Below are 24,455 nucleotides of genomic sequence, written 5' to 3'. Positions count from 1 at the left end.
ACACCCCCTCCCCTCCCCTCCCCTCCCCGCGCTCGTTTTCCCAACTCCTCTTCTCAAACATACAGTGCAAACCGCATCACTTGTGTAAGTCCAGTACTCTGGAACCTTCCCAAACACTCAACCCACCGAGGCCGGGGCCCCTCTCCTTGCGCGGACACCCCCTCCCCTCCCCGCGCTCGTCTTCCCAACTCCTCTTCTCAAACATACCGTGCAAACCGCATCACTTGTGTAAATCCAGTACTCTGGAACCTTCCCAAACGAATTATCGACGTATTACTCGCCCGCTCCCAGTGACCGAGTAATTATTTGCTAAGTATTATATATCACGTTTGAATAATGATACATGACACACCAATAAAATACTAAACCCAACTGTGTCTATGTATGGTAAGTCTATTTACATGTACATTTTAGTCTATCCACCCAGATGACAGAACAGACAAGTCGTACATACCGTACGGGAACAAAACGAGACGTCACAGGTACATTGCAGGAACACCAATAGCCAAGAGATAAAGATCAAGAGATATTTACATTTACATTTTAGTCATTTAGCAGACGCTCTTATCCAGAGCGACTTACAGTTAGTGAGTGCATACATTATTTTTCATACTGGATATGATGGATAAAGTGCCATACACGGTGGTCTCAGCCTCTTAGTGAACCGCGAGTCTGTGTTGAACATGGCCTGGCCAGTAGAGTATAAGAGTGAAACATTTATAATCAATTCACTAAATGCGTTTTTAACGCATTAGTTGGAGCCCATCATATGAATGTAACTTACCATTTCGAGAGGAGAATTGTGATGGGCCACCTTAAGCACAACAGGTCGGGGAGAGGGAATAGTTGTAGTGACATAGTTGTCCAACAGATGTCAGACGTGGACCGTGGAAAAAGTAGCAAAGGACCATGGCTATAGCTCTACTATTGCCATAAATCCAATATATGGCACATGCTATTCCCACATAAGACTCTTTTGGCTCAGAATTTGCATGTCACACATGTAAGGGAAAAAAGTATCAATTGGTTATAAGGAAGATCTTAATTTCTATCTTTATGACCCCAGGTATGGAGGCATTAGGAATTCTAAATCGTCCAAAAGGGCCACAAAATGAACAGTGCCGTGGTACCAGCCTCAACTGTCCACCTCTCTGTGGCATAGAGGGGCAGTTGGTAGAGCATGGCGTTTGCAACGCCAGTGTTGTGGGTTCGATTCCCACGGGGGGCCAGTATGAAAAAAAATATATAATATATGTATGCACTCACTAACTGTAAGTCGCTCTGGATAAGAGCGTCTGCCAAATGACTAAAATGTAAATTTAGTCCCAGTTTTTGTTGAGGGGTCATTGATTGCCAAATCCAATATCTTTCAATAAATTCTGTATTATGAATGACATCTTGTCCTGTATGGCTCAGTTGGTAGAGCATGGCACTTGCAACGGCAGGATTGTGGGTTCAATTCCAGGGGCCACCCATACGAAAAATGTATGCATGCATAACTGTAAGTCGCTTTGGATAAGAGCGTCTGCTTAATGACTAAAATGTAAAATGATGAAAGAGTCTGCTCAATGGCATATATTTCAATGGACATAGCACCTCTGCTGTCTCTCAATGACTTATTCTGAGGGCCAATGGCATTTTGGGAACACAAGACATGGCAATAGGTTGTTGTTGCTTTTGTTTTTATTGGGTATTCAATTTAGGCACAGAAAAGGGTTTGCAAGGCGTAGTCATTTAGCTTTATTGTGTATGTATGTGAAGATAATTTATTGGTTACAAAAGCCCTATAGCCTGCAGATGGCAGCACAACATCACATTTGACCTCAGTGTTCTCCGACTTCAGTACCACAGCACTGTAACTTCCATCAATGTATACACTCTACAGGCCACATAGGGACTTACAGTGACTCTACAGCATTCTTACTAGTCCCTTGAAAGGAGTAGTAAATTACACTAGAACATAGTGAACATATCAGCCCTTAAAGGGGCAATGTGGGATTGCTACATCAATTTTTCGACTTTTAAATTAGTGATCACTGAACCCCAGATTGCCTCTTTAAAGGGTGTTAGGGCTATTATATAATAGCATATGCAGCTACACCCTGATTCTAGTACACATATCCGTTTCTTAAGGGAGTAACAGATATTACGCTATCTTAGTGGACATGTCATATGGAGAGAGGGAGTCTACTACACAACATTTATCACACATATTCATTTATATGAGGGCGTGAAGGTACCCTACATCCCCATTGGCTATAAAAGGGAATGAATGTGACTACATTCTAGAGTGTGTGTGTGTGGGCGTGTGTGTGTGTGCGTGTATGTTTTAATGTGAAGTCTGCACTTTGGCATATCACACTTCATCCACCCCTACTCATCATGGAGTCGTTCATACAGTAGCCCCTGTGCCCTTTTGATGTCTTCTTAATAGCAACAGGGAAAACGCACGTACACACACACTGCACACAAACACACTTCCACTCTCATCTGACCTGGGATTGTGGTACAATGATCTATCATCAACATCATAATCATCATCATCATCAATCTTGTAGTGAACAAGTTAAAGACAACACTTTAGTGAATGCAGGTATATGAGGTAGAGCCATTGAATTAGTAGAAGGGAAGAGCACAGGTATGGTCTTCCTTGAACTCCATGAGGTGAGGGTGAGACTAAACAGTGGCCAACTATAATTTTATGTTGCCTTTCTTAAGTGTGACTTATGCTGTGAATTATAATGGTTATACATTTATCACCTATCAGTTGTTTTCTCTCTTCATAAAGAGTGGAAATGGTCTTTGAGTTCTTCTCTCCTAGCTGTCATACTGTCTCTCTGTTGTAGATCGGTGTAGTCTGGCTGTCCGTCTCCAATCAATTCCTGAATGGACTGATTACCGTACAGTTCCATTTGACCTGAGTGCATTGTCACATGATCAAACAGGAGTAGTTTTGATCACATTGTGATGGGGCACAACTTTCACTGTAACCTCTGTATGCATGGTTTCATGACCATAGGCCATAATCTAACAAGATCTGGCAACAAGGCTTTATCCTCTTGTATGTAAAGTAAAAAGGTTGAATGAGAGAGAGAGAGAGAGAGAGAGAGGATACTTTGCTACTTTAGTTCAAGTCGGCCTTGCAAAAGAGGTTTCGTACCTCAAGGGTCTTTCCTAGTAAAATAAAAAAATGTTCTGAACACGTCCAATAAATGAATGAAACAGACACAGAGCTTTTAAATATATAGATTTTATGTACATATATTCATGTAGATGACTAGAAAACACTATTTTCTTAAAAATGAATTATTCTGCACAGTCATATTCTTAGTTAAATAGTAATTATGATACAACATTGCCATAATAATAAATACATTCATCACATGGTTTTTTTTCACATACTAGTTGTACAAACAATAAATTACAAGTTCAGTGCTGTGTTTCTGTCGTTCAACGAAAGGGTCTTTTCCCATGGGAAGAGTCAAACAGTAATACATATACAGTGAGGGAAAAAAGTATTTGATCCCCTGCTGATTTTGTACGTTTGCCCACTGACAAAGACATGATCAGTCTATAATTTTAATGGTAGGTTTATTTGAACAGTGAGAGACAGAATAACAACAACATGTCAAAAATGTTATAAATTGATTTGCATTTTAATGAGGGAAATAAGTATTTGAACCCCTCTCAATCAGAAAGATTTCTGGCTCCCAGGTGTCTTTTATACAGGTAACGAGCTGAGATTAGGAGCACACTCTTAAAGGGAGTGCTCCTAATCTCAGCTTGTTACCTGTATAAAAGACACCTGTCCACAGAAGCAATTAATCAATCAGATTCCAAACTCTCCACCATGGCCAAGACCAAAGAGCTCTCCAAGGATGTCAGGGACAAGATTGTAGACCTACACAAGGCTGGAATGGGCTACAAGACCATCGCCAAGCAGCTTGGTGAGAAGGTGACAACAGTTGGTGCGATTATTTGCAAATGGAAGAAACACAAAATAACTGTCAATTTCCCTCGGCCTGGGGCTCCATGCAAGATCTCACCTCGTGGAGTTGCAATGATAATGAGAACGGTGAGGAATCAGCCCAGAACTACACGGGAGGATCTTGTCCAATGATCTCAAGGCAGCTGGGACCATAGTCACCAAGAAAACAATTGGTAACACACTACGCCGTGATGGACTGAAATCCTGCAGCGCCCGCAAGGTCCCCCTGCTCAAGAAAGCACATATACAGGGCCGTCAGAAGTTTGCCAATGAACATCTGAATGATTCAGAGGAGATCTGGGTGAAAGTGTTGTGGTCAGATGAGACCAAAATCGAGCTCTTTGCCATCAACTCAACTCGCCGTGTTTGGAGGAGGAGGAATGCTGCCTATTACCCCAAGAACACCATCCCCACCGTCAAACATGGAGGTGGAAACATTATGCTTTGGGGGTGTTTTTCTGCTAAGGGGACAGGACAACTTCACCGCATCAAAGGGACGATGGACGGGGCCATGTACCGTCAAATCTTGGGTGAGAACCTCCTTCCCTCCGCCAGGGCATTGAAAATGGGTCGTGGATGGGTATTCCAGCATGACAATGACCCAAAAGACACGGCCAAGGCAACAAAGGAGTGGCTCAAGAAGAAGCACATTAAGGTCCTGGAGTGGCCTAGCCAGTCTCCAGATCTTAATCCCATAGAAAATCTGTGGAGGGAGCTGAAGGTTCGAGTTGCCAAACGTCAGCCTCGAAACCTTAATGACTTGGAGAAGATCTGCAAAGAGGAGTGGGACAAAATCCCTCCTGTGATGTGTGCAAACCTGGTGGCCAACTACAAGAAACGTCTGACCTCTGTGATTGCCAACAAGGGTTTTGCCACCAAGTACTAAATAATGTTTTGCAGAGGGGTCAAATACTTATTTCCCTCATTAAAATGCAAATCAATTTATAACATTTTTGACATGCGTTTTCTCGATTTTGTTGTTGTTATTCTGTCTCTCACTGTTCAAATAATCCTACCATTAAAATTATAGACTGATCATGTCTTTGTCAGTGGGCAAACGTACAAAATCAGCAGGGGATCAAATACTTTTTTCCCTCACTGTACAGTATATTTGTGTGTGTGTGTGTGCGTGTGTTTGCATGGGTGTGGTTTAATTTTCTTTACATACTTATGTGTGTGTGCAAAATATATTCTGTACATATGTGATATTGGTGTTTCTATCTAAATGTGTATTGTAGTGTGTGAGTTAAAATGTGTGTATACATATTTGTGTATTATGTGTTAATTGAGCCTAATACTGTGTAAATACTCTTAATTAAGTAATTTGGGGGTGTTGTGTATTCTTTATGTGAACGTGTGTCTGTGCCTGTGTATGAGAAATAGTGAGTTTTGCCTATGTGGCAAGATCCCATATGTATCCAGTATATTGCATGTCTATCATCACCCTTGAAAAGGTGTGTGGCTTAGCATTACAAGCTCATGAGGGATAGAGGGATGATGGAGAATGGATGGTGGTGGATGTGAGAGTGAGTGAAAGACAGTGTGAGAAATGGATAGCTTAAACAAGAATGTGCCAATATGTTGAATGAGAGACGGAGAGGGAGGGAGAGGGTGAGAGAGATATAGAGAAAGAGAGAAAGAGCGAGCTGTAGAAGTGTATTTGGTCAGGTATGACTGGGTTAGTTTCCCTCTTGCTGTATTTGCGAGTATCCAGGGCACACATTGTCATACTAGCAAGAATTGCTTTTTTTCCTAATCAGACAAACAGACAGAAAGACAGACAGACACAGACATGGAGAGCCAAAGAAACACAGTGACAAAATGGTAGCGACCCCCTAGCTCCCGCATAGTGATACAAATGGAACTGAGGGTTAAAGTCCATTAAAAGAGTTTAGGACACTGAGTATGACAAAAACACTATATGTTCACAATTGTATGTTCACAACACACACACACACACACACACACACACACACACACACACACACACACACACACACACACACACACACACACACACACACACACACACACACACACACACACACACACACACACACACACACACACACACACACACACACAAATGTTAAGCTTAGCCCCACACGATATGTAATCCCATATAATTACAACCTTTAACCTCCACAATGGTCAGAGGTGAAGGGTCACCATGGTCTCTTGGCCCAGTGTCACTATATAGGGGTCACTGGGCATGGGCAGTTGGTAGTGCTGAGCGATTAGTGCTTTTTGAGGTCGGTTCGATTTCAATAACATTAAATGCACCATGCATTTTGTGGGTTGAATGCTGTAACACAGAAAAAAAAATTAATAATGGTAGTGACTGCCCATTACTGCTTATCACTTATTAACCATAATTTATTCACATTACTTTACTTTAATAAAATATTTCAGTTGTGTATATTACATTTGTTTTATTTGATGATTTTATTATTTAATTCCAAGTCATTTCTATAGAGCTGCTGCCTATGCTGTCTGACAAAATCAGTATTTGAGTAGTTCTTCAAAGTAAATAAGGCATCCTTTTATTACAGCTGAATACCAACTATCAACCACTTAGATAATGTATTTTCAGGTAGAGATACTTCGCAAAGCAACTGCTCTCTATCCCTCTCGATCACACATTCTTCCGTACTAACCTAATGTAGCAGGCATAAAAGACCGGACAAGTACGCACGCAAAAGACCGGACAAGCAATTGATTATGGTCATTGTGGTTCATTAGCATGTTTTCTGCGCTAAACTATTTAGAATATTGGCCTGTTGGAAACTACAACTCCCTACTACATCGCACAGTTTGGGATTGATCTGATTTATTTCTAGAGAAACTGCCCAATGTGTGCATTGAGTTCACAGAAAAAAACTGGAACTAAATGGAATTGAACCGAAGTCTGTCAATTAGTTGTTTAAAAACCAAAATAATAAACAAAATGTAGGTTAATCGCTCAGCACTAGCAATTGGGCACAATTCTGCCCCAACTCACTCACTTTATGTCCATTTTCTGACCTGGGATGTTTGCAGTGCGGTTCAACCCCATTTCTGGACTGGTTACAGTACGGATCGGTTGCTCTTGGTTGTGCCCCCAGCCTACTTCCTGGTCCGCAATCCAAACAGGAAGTTGGATAGACCTCATTCCATCACTTTATGTCAATTTTTTGACCTGGGATGTTTGCAGTGCGGTTCAACCCCATTTCTGGACTGGTTACAGTACGGATCGGTTGCTCTTGGTTGTGGCCCCAGCCTACTTCCTGGTCCGCAATCCAAACAGGAAGTTGGATAGACCAATCGTATGTGGAGACTTGGCCGTGGGAGGAGCAAGAAGAGAAAGGGGACCCCAAAAGGAAGTGGAGAAAAAGTGCCACGCAACAGACTAGTCCTGAGGCCCATTGTCCGGAGGTGTGCAGTCACACAACACAAAGAGACAAAGCGGACAATCACGAAAAACCCACAGTAGCAACAACATACAGAAAAGCAAACAAAACGTGTAATTAACAGAGGAATACAAACGAAACCTTCAGATAGAGGAGGGATTTGACAAGTGGGTGGTTGGTGATTGGGCGACTGCACTATTCGGAAGTGTCCACATGTGCCCGTCGTTTGTCTGTAGCTGTGCCAAGCAGTGCCTGGCATAGTAGGGTTGGGTGTGAGGAAGAGGAGGGGTTGACTGTCAATAGCCAGTGTCTCTGTCTATGTATACCCGTTTCTGGTCCTTTCAACACTTTTTCACTAGGCATTGTTTGAAGGCGGAGGGGCGGTCGGCCAGAGGGCACCCCTTGGCCAGCTTGGCCTGCGGGTCCTTGCACTGCACCGTGCGGCTCTGCCAGCCCGTGTCACAAGTCCTGGAGCAGATCATCCAGGGGCCCGTCACCCACTGGGGCCCAGGGGCCACCGTCGACACCCCCGGAGCTGTGGAGCGAGCCAGGGCCGGGGCCGAAAACGGGGCCAATGTGGTTCTACTGCTGGATCTAGTAGAGGTGGTTGTTGTAGTAGTAGTAGTGGTGGATGTGGTTGTGGAGGTGTGCGGGGGAGGTGGGGGTGGTGGTGCCAAAACCCGACGGGGCATGAAGAAGCTGTAGCGGATATCCAGGGGCCTCTTGGCATCCGTGGCCAGAATCTGAACCGTAAGGGCCTCTCTGAGGGCCCCTGGGCCCATGCTGTGTAGCCACTCGTCCTGCTGGCTCCAGCCACTGTAGTTGAGCACCGAGCCGTTGAGGGGGATGACTGTCTCTGCGGTAGAGATCATAAACTTGCCATTGAGGAGGTAGTTACCACCAGGACGACGCAGGGCCAGGTAGGCTGTGTACCTGGGCTGGTCCTTGGGCTTGTGCTGGCGGACCTTGATGTGGGTGGAGCCCTCTGGGATCTTCACGACGTCTGTGTAGCCCTTACTGCATGGGGGAGGGAGAGAGGGTTACAGGAGAGTGAGGAGTGTGTGTTGCAAGATCCCATATGTCCCCAGTATGTTGTACACTACATGACCAAAAGTATGTGGACACCTGCTCATCGAACATCTCATTCCAAAATCATGGGCATTAATATGGAGTTGGTCCCCCCTTTGCTGCTATAACAGCCTCCAATCTTTTATGAGGGCTTTCCACTAGATGTTGGAACATTGCTGCGGGGACTTGCTTCCATTAAGCCACAAGAGCATTAGTGAGGTCGGCCACTGATGTTGGGCGATTAGGCCTGGCTCGCAGTCAGTGTTCCAATTCATCCCAAAGGTGTTAGATAGGGTTGAGGTCAGGGCTCTGTGCAGGCCAGTCAATTCCTCCACCAAACTTTACAGTTGGCACTATGCATTGGGGCAGGTAGCGTTCTCCTGGTATCCGCCAAACCCAGATTCGTCCGTCGGACTGCCAGATGGTGAAGCGTGATCGCTCCAGAGAACGCGTTTCCACTGCTCCAGAGTCCAATGATGGCGAGCTTTACACCACTCCAGCCAACGCTTGGCATTGCACATGGTGATCTTAGGCTTGTGTGGGGCTGCTCGGCAATGGAAACCCATTTCATGAAGCTCCAGACGAACAGTTCTTGTGCTGACGATGCTTCCAGAGACAGTTTGGAACTCGGTAGTGAGTGTTGCAACCGAGGACAGACAATTTTTTGCGCACTACGCGCTTCAGCACTCGGCGGTCCCGTTCTAGGAGCTTGTGTGGCCTACCACTTCGCGGCTGAGCCGTTGTTGCTCCTAGACGTTTCCACTTCACAATAACAGCACTTACAGTTGACCGGGGAACTGACTTGTTGGAACGGTGCCACGTTGAAAGTCACTGAGCTCTTCAGTAAGGCCATTCTACTGTCAATGTTTGTCTATGGAGATTGCATGGATGTGTGCTCGATTTTATACACCTGTCAACAACAGGTGTGGCTGAAATAGCCGATTCCACTAATTTGAAGGTGTGTCCACATACTTTTGTATATATAATGTACGTCAATCTTCACCAATGGAAGGTGTGATTTACCATTACAAGCTCATGACGTATAGAGAGATGAGGGAAAAGGGAGGATGTGACAGAGTGAGTGTGAGAAATGGATAGCTTAAACAAGAATGTGCCAATGTATTGAATGAGAGATGGTGAGGGAGCGGAAGACAATCTATAGACCATTCCTACAAATGTACTCAAGATGTAGATGTGTTAAAATACAGTATACTCGCACCCTTTCACTTTACAATGGAGTGCAACGGAGCAGAATGTTTAGTTTTTTCTTTTCAAAATTTGTTGAATGGCTATTTTTACCTATATGCACCTGCAACTTACTACAGGTGAGATAAATTACACAATAAACAAGAATCATTGCCTCCAACCAAATATTTAGATTTTTTTATAATGAAGTCAAGGCCATTAGTTTTTTTACTTTGAAGTGTCAGTGTGTGTGTGTGTTTGCGTGTGTGTATGTGTGTTCCCTTACCTCTTCTTGGTGAAGTTGCCTATCACCCTGATGCAGCCAGTGCTGTCCCCTCCACAGATGCCACACTTGTCAAACTGCAGCTTGGAGCCAATGATGCCGTCACAGCCGGTACGCACACACTTGCCCTTCACACACACTGAGCTGCTGTACGGCCGACATTCTGTCCCATCCACCACCTGGAGAAGGAGACATAAGGAGATATTATCATCATTGCTGTTATTGTTGTACTCTTCATCATCATCATCATCATCATCATAGAGGCTCGCCTCGTAGGAGACTGTAGCTGATTACTGCCGAGGTGTTGTGGTCTCTCAGGAGCTTACAGCTGCTGAATCATCACCCAGGTGAGTGCTACTCATTCGGTGGTAGATGTTCCAGCCTACCTACAAAGGAGGAGTAGCTGTGAACTTCAAAGACAGAGGTGCCTGATGAAGAGCTGACTGTCTGACTGTTGTTTTTCCCTCCCTGGCTGTATTATGAACCATCGACGCGACCTGCACTCAACTCCACTTTACTGAACTGCATCATCATCTATCTGTGGAAGACCATCTCCCATTAACTGCCAGCCCCCTGAAATATATATTTTAAAGCGACTTTGAGATTCTGTATGAACAGTGGTATATAAAATAAATCCATCATCATCATCATCATCATCAGTATTCTCACAGTCATCATGGGTATATTATCATGTACAGCGCCTTCAGAAAGTATTCACACCCCTTGACTTTTTCAATGTTTTGTTGTGTTACAGCCTGATCACACACAATACCCCATAATGTCAAAGTGGAATTTTATTTGTAGAAAACTTTAGAAATGTATACAAATTTAAAGCTGAAATGTCTTGAGTCAATAAGTATTCAACCCCTTTGTTATGTCAAGCCTAAATAAGTTCAGGAGTAAAAATGTGCTTAAATCACATAATAAGTTGCATTCTGTGTTCAATAATAGTGGTGAACATGATTTTTGAATGACTACCCCATCTCTGTACCCCCCACACACAATTATCTGTTAAGGTCCCTCAATCGAGTAATGAATTTCAAGCACAGATTCAACCACAAAGACCAGCCTCGCAAAGAAGGGCACCGATTGGTAGATGTGTAAAAATAAAAATAAAGTAGATGCTGAATAGCCTTTTGAGCATGGTGAAGTTATTAATTACACTTTGGACGGTGTATCAATACACCCAGTCACTACAAAGATACAGGTGCCCTTCCCAACTCAGTTGCCGGAGAGGAAGGATTTCACCATGCCTGTACTGAATTAAAAATATTCCAAAACATGCATCCTGTTTGCAACAAGGCACAAAATGTGGCTAAGAAATACACTTTTTGTCCTGAATACAAAGCGTTATGTATGGGGCAAATCCAACACAACACATCACTTAGTACCACTCTTCATATTTTCAAGCATGGAGGTGGCTGCATCATGTTATGGGTATGCTTGTCATCGGCAAGGACTAGGGAGATTTTAGGATAAAAAGAAACGGAATACAGCTAAGCACAGGCAAAATCCTAGAGGGATTCACTATTCAGCAGGACAATAACCTAAAACACAAGGCCAAATCTACACTGGAGTTGCTTACCAAGACGACATTGAATGTTCCTGTGTGGCCTAGTTACAGTTTTGACAGAGCTTGAAGAATAAGAAAAATTGGCAAATATTGTACAATTCAGGTGTGCAAAGCTCTTAGAGCTAAGGATCCTGGGACTAAACACCTCCCTCTGCAACTGGATCCTGGACTTCCTGACGGGCCGCCCCCAGGTGGTAAGGGTAGGTAACAACACATCTGCCACACTGATCCTCAACACAGGGGCCCCTCAGGGGACTGAGCACGCCCCCATTCTCATTGACGGGGCTGTAGTGGAACAGGTTGAGAGCTTCAAGTTCCTTGGTGTCCACATCACCAACGAACTATCATGGTCCAAACACACCAAGACAGTCGTGAAGAGGGCACGAAAAAGCCTATTCCCCCTCAGGAGACTGAAAAGATTTGGCATGGGTCCTCAGATCCTCAAAAAATTCTACAGCTGCACCATCGAGAGCATTCTGACTGGTTGCATCACCGCCTGGTATGGCAACTGCTCGGCCTCCGACCGCAAGGCACTACAGAGGGTAGTGCGTACGGCCCAGTACATCACTGGGGCCAAGCTTCCTAAAATAAGGTTTTTCTGTTTTAAATATTTTATAAATTTACAAACATTTCTAAAAACCTGTTATCCCTTTGTCATTATGGGGTATTGTGTGTAGATTGCTGAGGATTGTTTTTCATTTAATCCATTTTAGAATAAGGCTATAACGTAACAAAATGTGGAAAAAGTCAATGGGTCTGAATACTTTTCGAAGGCACTGTATCATCACCATCATCTTTATCATCATCATACTAGCAGAACGGACACTACAAGTCTTGATAACAAAGGTAGTGGACTAATGGTAGTGGAAGACAGCACTCCAAAGTACCCTCACTCACACTCTTTTACTCCCCAGTGCCCTTCTCTTATTCACTCACCCTCTGCGAGAACACTACATAGTAGCCTGTGCCCTTGGCCCGGCAGGTCAGCTTGCACACATCTTTGGGTAGCACTCCTGCGAACTTGGGTACCCACTCCACAAAGGTCTTCACCCCCTTAGGGTCTGTCTGGGGGCCATTCCGCACCTCACACTGCTCCTGGCGGAAACTCTTACCTAGAGGAGGACAGTTCCACCACAGGTTAGAGTGGGAACATTAGCATTTCAGACTGTGTGTGTGTGTGTGTGTGTGTGTTTGAGAGAGCGAGCGAGAGAGAGACAGAGAGAGAGACAGGGAGAGAGAGTCTAAATATTTACCATTCATTGATCTATTGTAAGCCTGTGTATTTGCCTGAGCAAATGTATACTTGTGTGTGCTTATGCGTGTCTATCCCACTATGTGATCACACACGTCAGCCAGTCAATCTGCAGTACTACACTCACTGTGCGAGGGGCATGGGGTGACACTGCAGGACCTGTAGATGGCTCTCTTGCCGGTGCAGTAGCGCCCATTGTTTCGGGGCGGCGGGTTGTTACACAGACGCTGGGCGAACTGCACCCCTCCACCGCACGTCCTCGAACATGCCCCCCACGGACCCCACGAACTCCAACTTCCGTGGTTAGATGCCTTGGAGAGCAGGATGAAGAGAGGAGAGCGGGAAGATGAAAGAGAAAGATGAGATAGGAGAGAGGGAGGCGATAGGAAAGAGATTGAGAGAGAGAGCGATAGAGCGCGAGAGAGAGAGAGAGCGGAGAGAGAGAGAGAGAGAGAGAGGAGAGTGAGAAGAGATAGGAGAGTGAGATCAGAGGAGGAGAGGGAGGAGAGAGATAAGAGAGTACTCTTAAAGTTGCACAGTGAGCATGTTAAAAGTTGGATTGGCCGGCAGCCAAGCCATGTGTAAAATGTGTGTATGTGTCTGTGTGTGTGTGATTCATTTGTGTGTCTGCATGCACGTGATTGTCTGTGCAAGTGGAATACATTGAGAAGGGTGTGGGGCGGCATGATGATAGAAATTAAAGTAATGTTCAAAGGCGACCCAGTACATCAAGGCAAAGTCAGAGTCTGTAGCAATGTGCTATATTAGCTCACATGCTAGCCTACAACATCTTAAGGGTATAGGGTGAAGTTGCCCCTAGACGCTGATCTTGGGTCAGTTTAGCATTTTCCCAACTAATGGTTAAGGTTAAGATTGGGGAAGGGAAAGTTGATCTGAACTATCTTGATTCTTTACGTATTGTCTCTATTCGTCTTTGTTTTGTCTTTGAAAGGCTGGTCTTTGAAAGGCTGGCTCATATCAACACCATTATCCCAGAAACCCTACACCCACTCCAATTTGCATACCGCCCCAACAGATCCACAGATGATGCAATCTCTACTGCACTCCACACTGCCCTTTCCCACCCGGACAAGAGGAACACCTACGTGAGAATGCTATTCATTCACTACAGCTCAGCGTTCCAACACCATAGTGCCCTCAAAGCTCATCACTAAGCTAAGGACCCTGGGACTAAACACCTCCCTCTGCAACTGGATCCTGGACTTCCTGACGGGCCACCCCCAGGTGGTAAGGGTAGGTAACAACACATCTGCCCCGCTGATCCTCAACACAAGGGGCTCCTCAGGGGTGCGTGTGCAGTCCCCTCCTGTACTCCCTGTTCACCCATGACTGCATGGCCAGGCACAACTCCAACACCATCATTAAGTCTGCCGATGACACAACATTGGTAGGCCTGATCACAGACAACGATGAGACAGCCTATAGGGAGGAGGTCAGAGACCTGGCCGTGTGGTGCCAGGATAACAACCTCTCCCTCAACGTGACCAAGTTCCTTGGTGTCCACATCACCAACAAACTATCATGGTCCAAACACACCAAGACAGTTGTGAAGAGGGCACGACAAAGCCTATTCCCCCTCAGGAGACTGAAAAGATTTGGCATGGGTCCTCAGATCCTCAAAAAGTTCTACAGCTGATCCATCGAGAGCATCCTGACTGGTTGCATCACTGCCTGGTATGGCAACTGCTCGGCCTCCGACCGCAAGGCACTACAGAGGGTAGTGCTTACGGCCCAGTACCTCACTGGGGCCAAGCTTCCTGCCATCCAGGACCTCTATACCAGGCGGTGTCAGAGGAAGGCCCCAAAAATTGACAAAGACTCCAGCCACCCTAGTCATAGACTGTTCTCTCTGCTAGCGCACGGCAAGCGGTACCGGAGCGCCAAGTCTAGGTCCAAAAGGCTTCTTAATAGCTTCTACCCCCAAGCCATAAGACTCCTGAACAGCTAATCATGGCTACCCGGACTATTTGTATTGTCCCCCTCACCCCACCCCCTCTTTTACGCTGCTGCTATTCTCTGTTTATTATCTATGCATAGTCACTTTAACTCTACCCTCATGTACATATTACCTCAATTACCTCGACTAACCGGTGCCCCCGCACATTGACTCTGTACCGGTACCCCCTGTATATAGCCTCCCTACTGTTATTCTATTTTACTGCAGCTCTTTAATTATTTGTCATTTTTATTTTTTACTTATCTCTTTTTTACTTTTTTCTTAAAACTGCATTGTTGGTTAAGGGCTTGTAAGTAAGCATTTCACTGTAAGGTCTACACCTGTTGTATTCGACGCATGTGGCAAATAAAATTTGATTTGATTTGTTTGGTTGTTCTGTGTTTTTAATTTTACATTTGCATTTGTATTATTATTTCTTATTAATTACTAGGCCTACTATCATTGTAGAGACCACAGATGTTGATATCATTATTACATCATATAGAATGTTGATATTTGCAATTCCAGAACTGTATGACATCACAGAGATACATCTATCATTATTTACCTCTATGACATGACCATTTACCATGGCAACGGATGGTGTAAACATTCCAATGTCACGCCATCCAGGCACAAATCAGATTCCATTTATCTTTGGACTGCTACCAACACTATCTGCTACTAGCTGCGAACACCTGCGAAATATTCAACCTACTATTTAGCCTACTCTATTTCTATTTGACTGTACTCCATTTTTTGTACATTATATATTCCTTCATCTTATTTGTTTTATTTGTTACTTTGACTTTTCTTGCTTTTTTGTATATATATTGTTTGTATAGTACTTTGTATTGTTTTTGGTCTTGATGATGAAGGGGAGGTCACGGAGGCCGACAGTCTCTAAAGTGAGTGTCAAGTTTCTGTATTTTACTTTATGTATTTTATGTACTTTGTTTATTTTACTGTTTATAAACTGTTAGTAAAAACTAATCCATGATATTATTAGACTAATGGTAACAAGTTCCCCATCATGGAAAGGTATAATGTTGTTAGTAGACCTGGGTTCAAATAAAAAAATTATAATACTTTGAGCATTTGCTTAAGCCTGTCTGATGTGCCGGATGGGCAGGGTTCACACTTTTGGGAGTATTCCATTGTTTCCAATGCACCAGGCAAGCTCAATCAAGCACAGATTCAATTAAACTCAGGTCTAGTTGTTACATAGAATAAGAATGATTCATTCTACGGGTTCTATTCATTCTAATTCTGAATTCTATCCTACTACAACTATCAACCCATAGAATTAGAATGATTCATTCTATGGGTTCTTTTCATTCAAATTCTATCCCACTACAACTAACGACCTATATAATTACAATAATTCATTCAAATTCTATATTCTATCACACTACACCTGATGATTCATTCTTTTGGTTTATTCTATGGGTTCTATTTATTCCTATTCTATGGGTTGTTAGTTGAAGTGGGTTCAGACCTGGGTTCAAATACTTTATCTGTGCTCGATTGGCACTCCAAGCAGTATAGAGCAACGCTCAATGTATTTGAAAGATGTCAAATAGTCTTTGAACCCAGGTCTGAGTAGGTCATCACGACCAGCGACTGACTGTTGGGCTGAAATAGGCTGTAAAATGAACATGTACTCTCTTACTGACTTACGGAGTATCATTCTTACCGACTGTCCTTCAGATCAAAGCCATGGAGGAGGATAATCAAAAGGGCTGAGTCTAACCAGAAGAAGGAGGAGGAGTTGATGAGGATGTTGGAGGAGTTTAACAGGAGGGAGGAGGTGCTGGAAAGAGGGAGGTGCAGGTGGAGAATAGGGAGGAGCAGGTAATGGTGGAAAGGAGTGAGGTGGAAGAGGAGAGGAAGGAGGTGAACGAGGAAAGGAAGGAGGTGACTGAGGAAAGGAAGGAGGTGGCAGTCGAGAGAAAGAAGGTGGAGGTGGCAAGGAGGGAGGTGGAGAAGAGGGAGAAGACTGCGGGGAGAGAAGAGAAGATTCTGAGAAGAGAGAGGGGGCAGATCGTTCTGAAAAGCGAGTGGCTGATGGAAGAGAGGATGGCTGTCAGGGGGGAGAAGGAGAATGTTCAGACCTGGGCAGAGGAGGTGAAGGTGAAGGCGGAGGAGGTGGTGGTGAAGGGAGAGGAGGTGGAGAGGGTGAGAGCGCAGCTGGCGAAAGAGAAAGAGTTGACAGAGGGAAAGATAAGGAAGTTGGAGAAGGAGAGGCTGAGGAAGGAGACAGAGGAGGTGGAAAGAAACGGAGTGTGGATGGAGAGAGAGAGGATGCTTTGGCAAATCAAGCCAAACTCCTGGACATAAAGAATGGAGCGATAGAGAAGAGAGAGAAGGACATCGCAGACAAGGAGTGGATGAGGGAGGAGTTGGAGAAGAGGAAGGAGGAGAAAGAGGCGTTGGTGAAGGAGACAGAGGCTGGTGAGTAGAATGGTCGAGAATGAAAGAGAGATTAAATCATACAGGGACAGTTGCTACGTAGCAATAAGGTCAGGAGTAGAACATTTTATAGCCCTAACCCAACACATAATCACCTTTGACCCTAGAATTAACCTCCCTTTGTCCTGTTTTCATTTTGTTGCAGCTCTCAATGGGTCGTTGTACCCCCTCCTCTTCACCCTTAGGCCCCCTAGGGGGATCCCCCTGCAGCAGGTGTGAAACCTCCTGTCTTCTCCTAAGCTCTCCTCACCTATCCTCCCATCCCCTCACCTCTCCCCCCTCTTCCCATCCAAAATAAACATGTATATTTTCATTGAACATTTTGTTTGTGATTACTTTGAAATAGATTGTTGGTCTAGATAGATCTACTGCATATTCTAGTTAGATGTCTAGTAAGTTGGTCTGGATCTACAATATAGACAGTGTTGGGGAAGCTACTCCGAAGATATACAGTACCAGTCAAAAGTTTGGACACACCTACTCATTCAAGGGTTTTTCTTTATTTTTTACTATTTTCTACATTGCAGAATAATAATAATAATAGTGAAGACACTAATGCCAAGAGTGTGCAAAGCTGTCATCAAGGCAAAGGGTGGATATTTGAAGAATCTCAAATATAAAATATATTTTGATTTGTTTAACACTTTTTTGGTTACTACATGATTCCATATGTGTTATTTCATAGTTTTGATGTCTTCACTATTATTCTACAATGTAAAAAATAGTAAAAATAAAGAAAAACCCTTGAATGAGTAGGTGTGTCCAAACTTTTGACTGGCAGTGTAGTTTACCAAGCTACCAATTACTGCACACTGGAAGAAGTTAAGCTACACTAAATCTACCCTTAAGAAAAATATAGTTTACTTAACTAAAGTTACTAAATCTGAAATGTCATAGACTACAAATTGCAAGAACAGATCACTCTGGAGTCAGAAGTTAACAGAATGTGTAATTTAGCCTATTAAACACAAAAACGATGTTTCAAGTGAGAATTAGGCAGGTCTGCTGTTGAAAAAGAAAGGAAATTCTTGCCAACAACAAATGTTTTATAATATTTTTGCTAAAAAAGTAGTCTGTAGTTCCAGTAGTTAGCTACACCACTACATGGCAAAATAAAGTAATTAACTACTCAAAACACTACCAAGATTTTAATTTAGTTCAACTACCACCAAGCTACTGGAAAATGTAGTTACATTACTAGTTCCACTACATGTAGTTCACTACTCCCCAACACTGAATATAGACGTCTAGTTGGTCTAGAACTATATTCTAGTTAGGTGACTATAGCCTGACATATCATTAGTGTCAATAGCCACAAGTCAAAATATGAATGAACAAAGCATATACAGTAGGCCTATGTATATTCTGTTGACAGTGATTCTGGTCGGATGTCCCTTTTAATAATTTATAATTAAGCGATACTCTTACAATGTAACTCTAATAGAACAAAACATTTTTTTGGAACGTAATGTTTCAAAACAAAGACAACCAAAATGGTGGTGACCATTAAAGTATAGTGAGTTTTGTGCTGCTTGTCATAAGAGTGACTGAAAACTCAGAGACTCAGAAGTTGAAAAGACTCAACAGAAACAGCCTGCTAAGAGAACAGTCTGAGAGGAGGGAGAGACAGTAATCCCACCTACAAAAGCAACATTCTTTCCCCCTTCTCCGACCTGCCAAAAATACACCCAGTCACTCCTCTAGTAATCTTGTTCCAAATCAAATTCAACTGAATTAGATTAATTGAGTCTGTGACAGTAAAGCCCAAATGAATCACAATGTGCAGTAAAAGTTACGGAAACGTTCTAATTCTTTCCAACTCTCTCCTACCCTCCCTCTACCGCTACACTGAGTGTACAAAACATTAAGAACACCTTTCTAATATTGAGTTGCACCTAGGGATGTTGCGGTGACAATATTACCGCCACACTGGCAGTCACGAGTCATGACGGCAGTCAAGTTCTACGTGACCGTTTAGTCACAGTAATTATGCTTCTCCAAGCTCTGATGCTGCTGATGGTCATTAGTAGCCTACCAAACTTGCTAACTGCCTGGTACTCAGCACTCTATTGTCCCTCTAATCATTCTGACATCAATGCAAATGTAATCGAAAATCGAATCAAACACTTAATGAGAGGCTATGAGCTCATGCTGCGCAACATTTCTATAGGCATCACAGAGTGATGGCCTCTATTAAAAAGAGGAGGATCCCATCAGCTTTCTATGGGCTGGGCCTACTATATTAATTTCTCAACTTTCCTAATATCAAGCACATTGCTTCTCTTTACAACAGGAGTATAGCCTACCTGACTGGCATGAACATGAACCACGGGAAAAGCGTCTTATTACGGGTATTACGGCCACACAAAGGGAAATTCGGGGCACTATCAAGTGCTTGTCAAATTGTGAATGATGAAGTGTGTACAGCCTGCCCAAAAAACAAAGCAGAGCTCATGCCTTTCATGCAACTTTTTTCAAATCATCATTAGAGTCACATCATGAAGCCTTAGAATGTATTAAAAATCTAAACATATAGCCCAACATTTGTATCACAACTAAAGTTACATAAATAACTCTAAATGAAGCATTTAGGAGTACCTGTTTCTTTGTTAGCCTCTCAATTCAGAATAGCCGCATGTGCGTACTCCCTCAAATCGTTTGGAGAAAATATCCTTTCTATTTTATTCAGCTATGTTCAATTGTATTCTTCATACTATAAAATTATATAAAATAATGCCACAAGCAAATCTTGTCTGCTAATTGAACTAGTGTAGCCCACAGCCATATGGCATAGCCAGATCAGGGCCTAACATAAGGACAACTCAGAGTATGCTATTCTGTTCTTCTGAAGTAGACTACCTTTTCTTCATATCATGTTTCTTTAGACCTGTCTAAAATAAATAACAGATTTATTAGACTTTTTAAAATGTAGATGTATCAGTGGCTTGTAGGCTATGCTTGGAAGCCACTGATGCAGACCTTTGGAACATCTACATTTAAAAAAGTCTAATAAATCCATGTAATATAGGCGACACCATCACAATAAATCTGTTATTTATTTTAGACAGGTCTAAAGAAACATGATATGTTTATGGTAATTAACGGTCAATTACGTGAGACCGGCAGTTATTTGCTTGACATTCATCGGCTGACAAAATGTCACGACTGCCACAGCCCTAAGCCTGGCCCCTACGACCATACCCCGTTCAAAGGCACTTAAATATTTTGTCTTGCCCATTCACCCTCTGAATGACACATGTACACAATCCATGTCTCAATTGACTCAAGGCTTAAAATATCCTTCTTTAACATGTCTCCTCCCCTTCATCTACAATGATTGAAGTGGATTTAACAAGTGACATCAATAAGGGATCATAGCTTTCACCTGGATTCACCTGGTCAGTCTACGTCATTGAAAGAGCAGGTGTCCTTAATGTTTTGTACACTCAGTGTATATCTCCTGTGGCTCTTATTCACACTTTCACCTAACTCCATCCCTGCCTCCCATTCTCTCTCTCCCTCTCTCTATACTCCCTCCCTCATTCCTTCTCTCCTTGTGTTATAGTGTCTCTCATTGCTGTTGTTGGCACTCTCACCGTACTCCACCATACACCCGCCCCCCTTTACCTCCACTCTCCCTACACACCTCCCTCTCTCACACCTTCATTCCTCTCACCAAGTAGTATAATTTGAGGGACTTGTCTATGTTGTCACCCTATTGGTCAGCAGGTAGCCTAGCCGTTAGAGTGTTGGGTGAGTAACCTAAATGTCGCTGGTTTGAATACCCGAGCCGACAAGGTGAACATCTGTCGATGTGCCCTTGAGCAAGGCACTTAACCCTAATTTGCTCTAAGGGCGCCGTACTACTATGGCTGATCCTGTAAAACAACACATTTCACTGCACCTATCCGGTGTTTGCCTCACATTCCCTCTCGCAACACTCTCCCTCTCCTTCCCATCCCCTCCTTTCCTCCTTCCCTCCTTCCCTCTCTAGGCTCTTCCACTCTGTCTATGCTGTCAGCCTATTGCGTTGTTGCCTCCTATTCCCTCCCTCCCCTCCCTTCCTCTCACCCTCCGCCCTGTCCTTACCGAGTAGTGTCTCTTCCGGGTCTTGTCCACGCACTTGCCCTGGAGGCAGATGCGGCCCTTGCCACACGGCGTGCCCTCCACGGCGGGCAGCTTCTTGGTCAGGCACACCATCTGGCCCTGGCGTATCACTGCGCACCACAGGCGGGCGCACACGTCCATGCCCGGGCAGACTGTGTACTCAGGCCCAAACGCCAGGCGGCACTGGCGCACAGCGTCGTAGCTCTGGCCGGGCAGCTCCTCTGAGCCGAGCATGGGCTGGCGAGGAGTGTCCAGGAGACACTCGGCTGTAGAGGGGGAGAGGGGAGGAGGAAAAAGGAGGAGGGGGGGAAGAGGATGGAATGAGGGGAGAAGGAAGGTTAGAAGAAGAGAAGGGGAGGGAGAAAGAGGTTACAAAGGAGGGGAAAGGAGAAAGGGGAAGGAGAAAGAAGGAGGCAGGGAGAGGTGGTGTGGGTGGCAGAGAAGAGGGGGAGAGGATGGAATGAGGAGAAAGGTTTAGGGGTAAGTGGAAAGGATAGAAAAATTAGAGGATGGACAGATCAGTGCATTGCTTTTTTGTGTACATGGTGTCCAATGCCAAAGGCGGTTTGTCTGTCTGGTTTATCAAACCTCCGATCATTCTAATCCGCCACTCGATAGGTGTGAAGGGACATTGGATTCAATTTGGCAAAGACAACAGCACATGAACTCTGTACAGTAGGTGAGCCCAACCCTCAATGTTTAACCAAGTAAGTCATTGAGGTATTCTCCTCACTTTTACAATTAAGACTTGGTTACCTCCCTAACCATTAGTTCAGGGCTAGTCAACTCTAGGCCTGGAGTGCCAAAATACTTCTGGATTTCATTCTCTCCTCTCCTCCCCGCTCTCCTCTTCTCATCCCCCTCTATCCTATCCTGCCATTCTTCCCCGCTCTCCTCCTCTCATCCCCCTCTCCATGTCTTACCGTTGCCATCGTCAAAGAAGTCAGTGATGGTAGCTGAGGTGCAGCGGCTCCAGGGTTTGGAGGCGTCGATGGAGGTCAGGATGGACGACATGAGACGCTTGTCCGCGCTGGCGCCGAAACGCTCTTCGCAGAACTTGGAGTCGTCGTGGGACAGGCCCAGCAAGTGACCTTTGGTTCACAGACAGAGAGATGGACAGGCAGGCAGACAGAAAGACAAATCATTTTGGGGGGGTGTTTGTTTACACAATGAGCATTGTATTCGTGAGAGTGTGTATCTGTATTTGTATTTATTAAGGATCCCCATTAGCTGCTGCCAAGGCAGCAGCTACTCTTCCTGGAGTCCAAACAAGATTAAGGCAACTACATCACAAAAAATAAATAAAACAGTACAACATACAACACTTTATTACACCACTACTCTATCATTACAAATCTACAATACAAAATGTATAATACCACAATACAACAATATTACAACATTACAATGTACATGTGTTAGCGTGTGTGCGTATGCGTGTGTGTGTGCCTGTGTTTGTGTCTCTTCACAGTCCGCTTCGTTCCATAAACTGTAGTTGTATCTGTTTTCTTAAATCAGATTTTACTGCTCGCTTGAGTTACTTGATGTGGAATAGAGTTCCATGTAGTCATGGCTCTATGTAGTACTGTGCGTTTTCCAGAGTCTGCTCTGGACTTGGGGACTATGAAGAGACCCCTGGTGACAGTGATAGCAATAAAGTTTGGATGTGTTTGCATGTGCTTGCGTACACTAAAAAATGGCAGGTGTGTATGTGTGTATGCAGGTGTGTGAACGGTGCCCACCTATCTCGTGTGCCACTGTGAAGGCGGCATGGAGTCCGTCGTCCTCTATGACGGCACAGCTCCTCTCTGGTGAGCAGATGGTGCCAACGTCGGCCATGCCCAGTGTGTCACACGAGTGGTGCCCACACAGGTCCTATACAGGGGGCACAAGCAAATGGGTTGGTGGAAAGGGTGAAATGAGTTAGTGAAATAAGTTAGTGTAAAGGGTGAAATAAGTTAGTGTATAGGTAGAACACACACATATACTGTAGGACTCACACACACCAAAACACAGACAATGCAAGGACAAGCTGGATAGCTTACAGATGACAAATGAGAGAAGATCAGATGTCAATAGACCTTATTTGACCCAAAATTGTTGATGCTTTGAGTTCACTCTATTTCTTCACCTCTCTCTCTCTCTCTCTCTCTCTCTCTCTCTCTCTCTCTCTCTCTCTCTCTCTCTCTCTCTCTCTCCCCCCCCCTCTCCCTCCCCCCCTCTCCTTCCTCTCTCTCTCTCTCTCTCTCTCTCTCTCTCTCTCTCTCTCTCTCTCTCTCTCTCTCTCTCTCTCTCTCTCTCTCTCTCTCTCTCTCTCTCTCTCTCTCTCTCTCTCTCTCTCTCTCTCTCTCTCTCTCTCTCTCTCTCTCTCTCTCTCTCTCTCTCTCTCTCTCTCTCTCTCTCTCTCTCTCTCTCTCTCTCATATAAGGTACTGTGTATTGACCAGTGTTCCAGCTCCCACACAGATCTATACAGATGATGCCCAGAGGGATTGAAGCTACTCTGCTGTGTAGAGGAATCAATCAGTCACTCAAACACTGTGTCCCTATGCCATCGACTCTCTCGTTCTCAGAAACACACACACACATGCACGCAAGTGGACACACACATGCAGACACACAAGTATGCATGCACACACAGACACACACAGGCATGCAAGCGTGCACACACACAAACGCACACACTCTCACAGTATACATACAGTGTGTACATTGTTTAATGTAAAAGGGCACGTGTCATGTATGAATGAGATAAGGGCGTGCGCGAGGGCAAACACACACACTCCTCTCCTCCCCACCCACCACCCCAGGCCCCCCTCCCACACACACCCTGGGGACAGGATGAATCCCTTGTTAAGTGATGTTGACAGGTCCGCTGTGCCGTGTGTGAGAGACTCTCTGGGGTGTGTATTTACTCGTTTCGGATGGAACACTTTAGGAACAAACCCGTCTGTGTTCTGTTCTGGGCTCTCCAACACATGACCAACAGGGGGGAACGCCTCATACACTTACTCTAGACACAAACTCTGACCGCGTCCGAAATGGCACCCTATTCCCTACATAGTGCACTACGTTTGACCAGGGTCCATTGGGCCATTAGTGCCTATTCCCTATATGGTGAACTACTTAGGGCTCTGGTCAAAAGTAATGCACTATGTAGGGAATAGGGTGCCATTTCGGAC

At 44.4% G+C, this 24,455-nt stretch overlaps 1 protein-coding gene across 1 annotated transcript; it reads right to left on the bottom strand.

Annotated features, from left to right (window-relative positions):
• Positions 1-7,011: 7,011 nt before the first annotated feature.
• On the bottom strand, positions 7,012-23,149 carry LOC121553624 (A disintegrin and metalloproteinase with thrombospondin motifs 5; the record flags this gene model as incomplete). Its single annotated transcript, XM_045216948.1, has 7 exons — positions 7,012-8,394; positions 9,917-10,092; positions 12,423-12,598; positions 12,866-13,049; positions 21,257-21,540; positions 22,198-22,365; positions 23,017-23,149. Coding segments are annotated over 7 exons (1,797 nt in total), but the record flags the coding sequence as incomplete, so codon positions are not given.
• Between the last annotated feature and the right edge of the window lie 1,306 nt (positions 23,150-24,455).

This window comes from Coregonus clupeaformis, unplaced genomic scaffold (genome assembly GCF_020615455.1).
Source record: "Coregonus clupeaformis isolate EN_2021a unplaced genomic scaffold, ASM2061545v1 scaf0870, whole genome shotgun sequence".
NCBI classification, from domain to species: Eukaryota; Metazoa; Chordata; class Actinopteri; order Salmoniformes; family Salmonidae; genus Coregonus; species Coregonus clupeaformis.
This window is presented reverse-complemented; position numbering and strand designations above follow the sequence as displayed.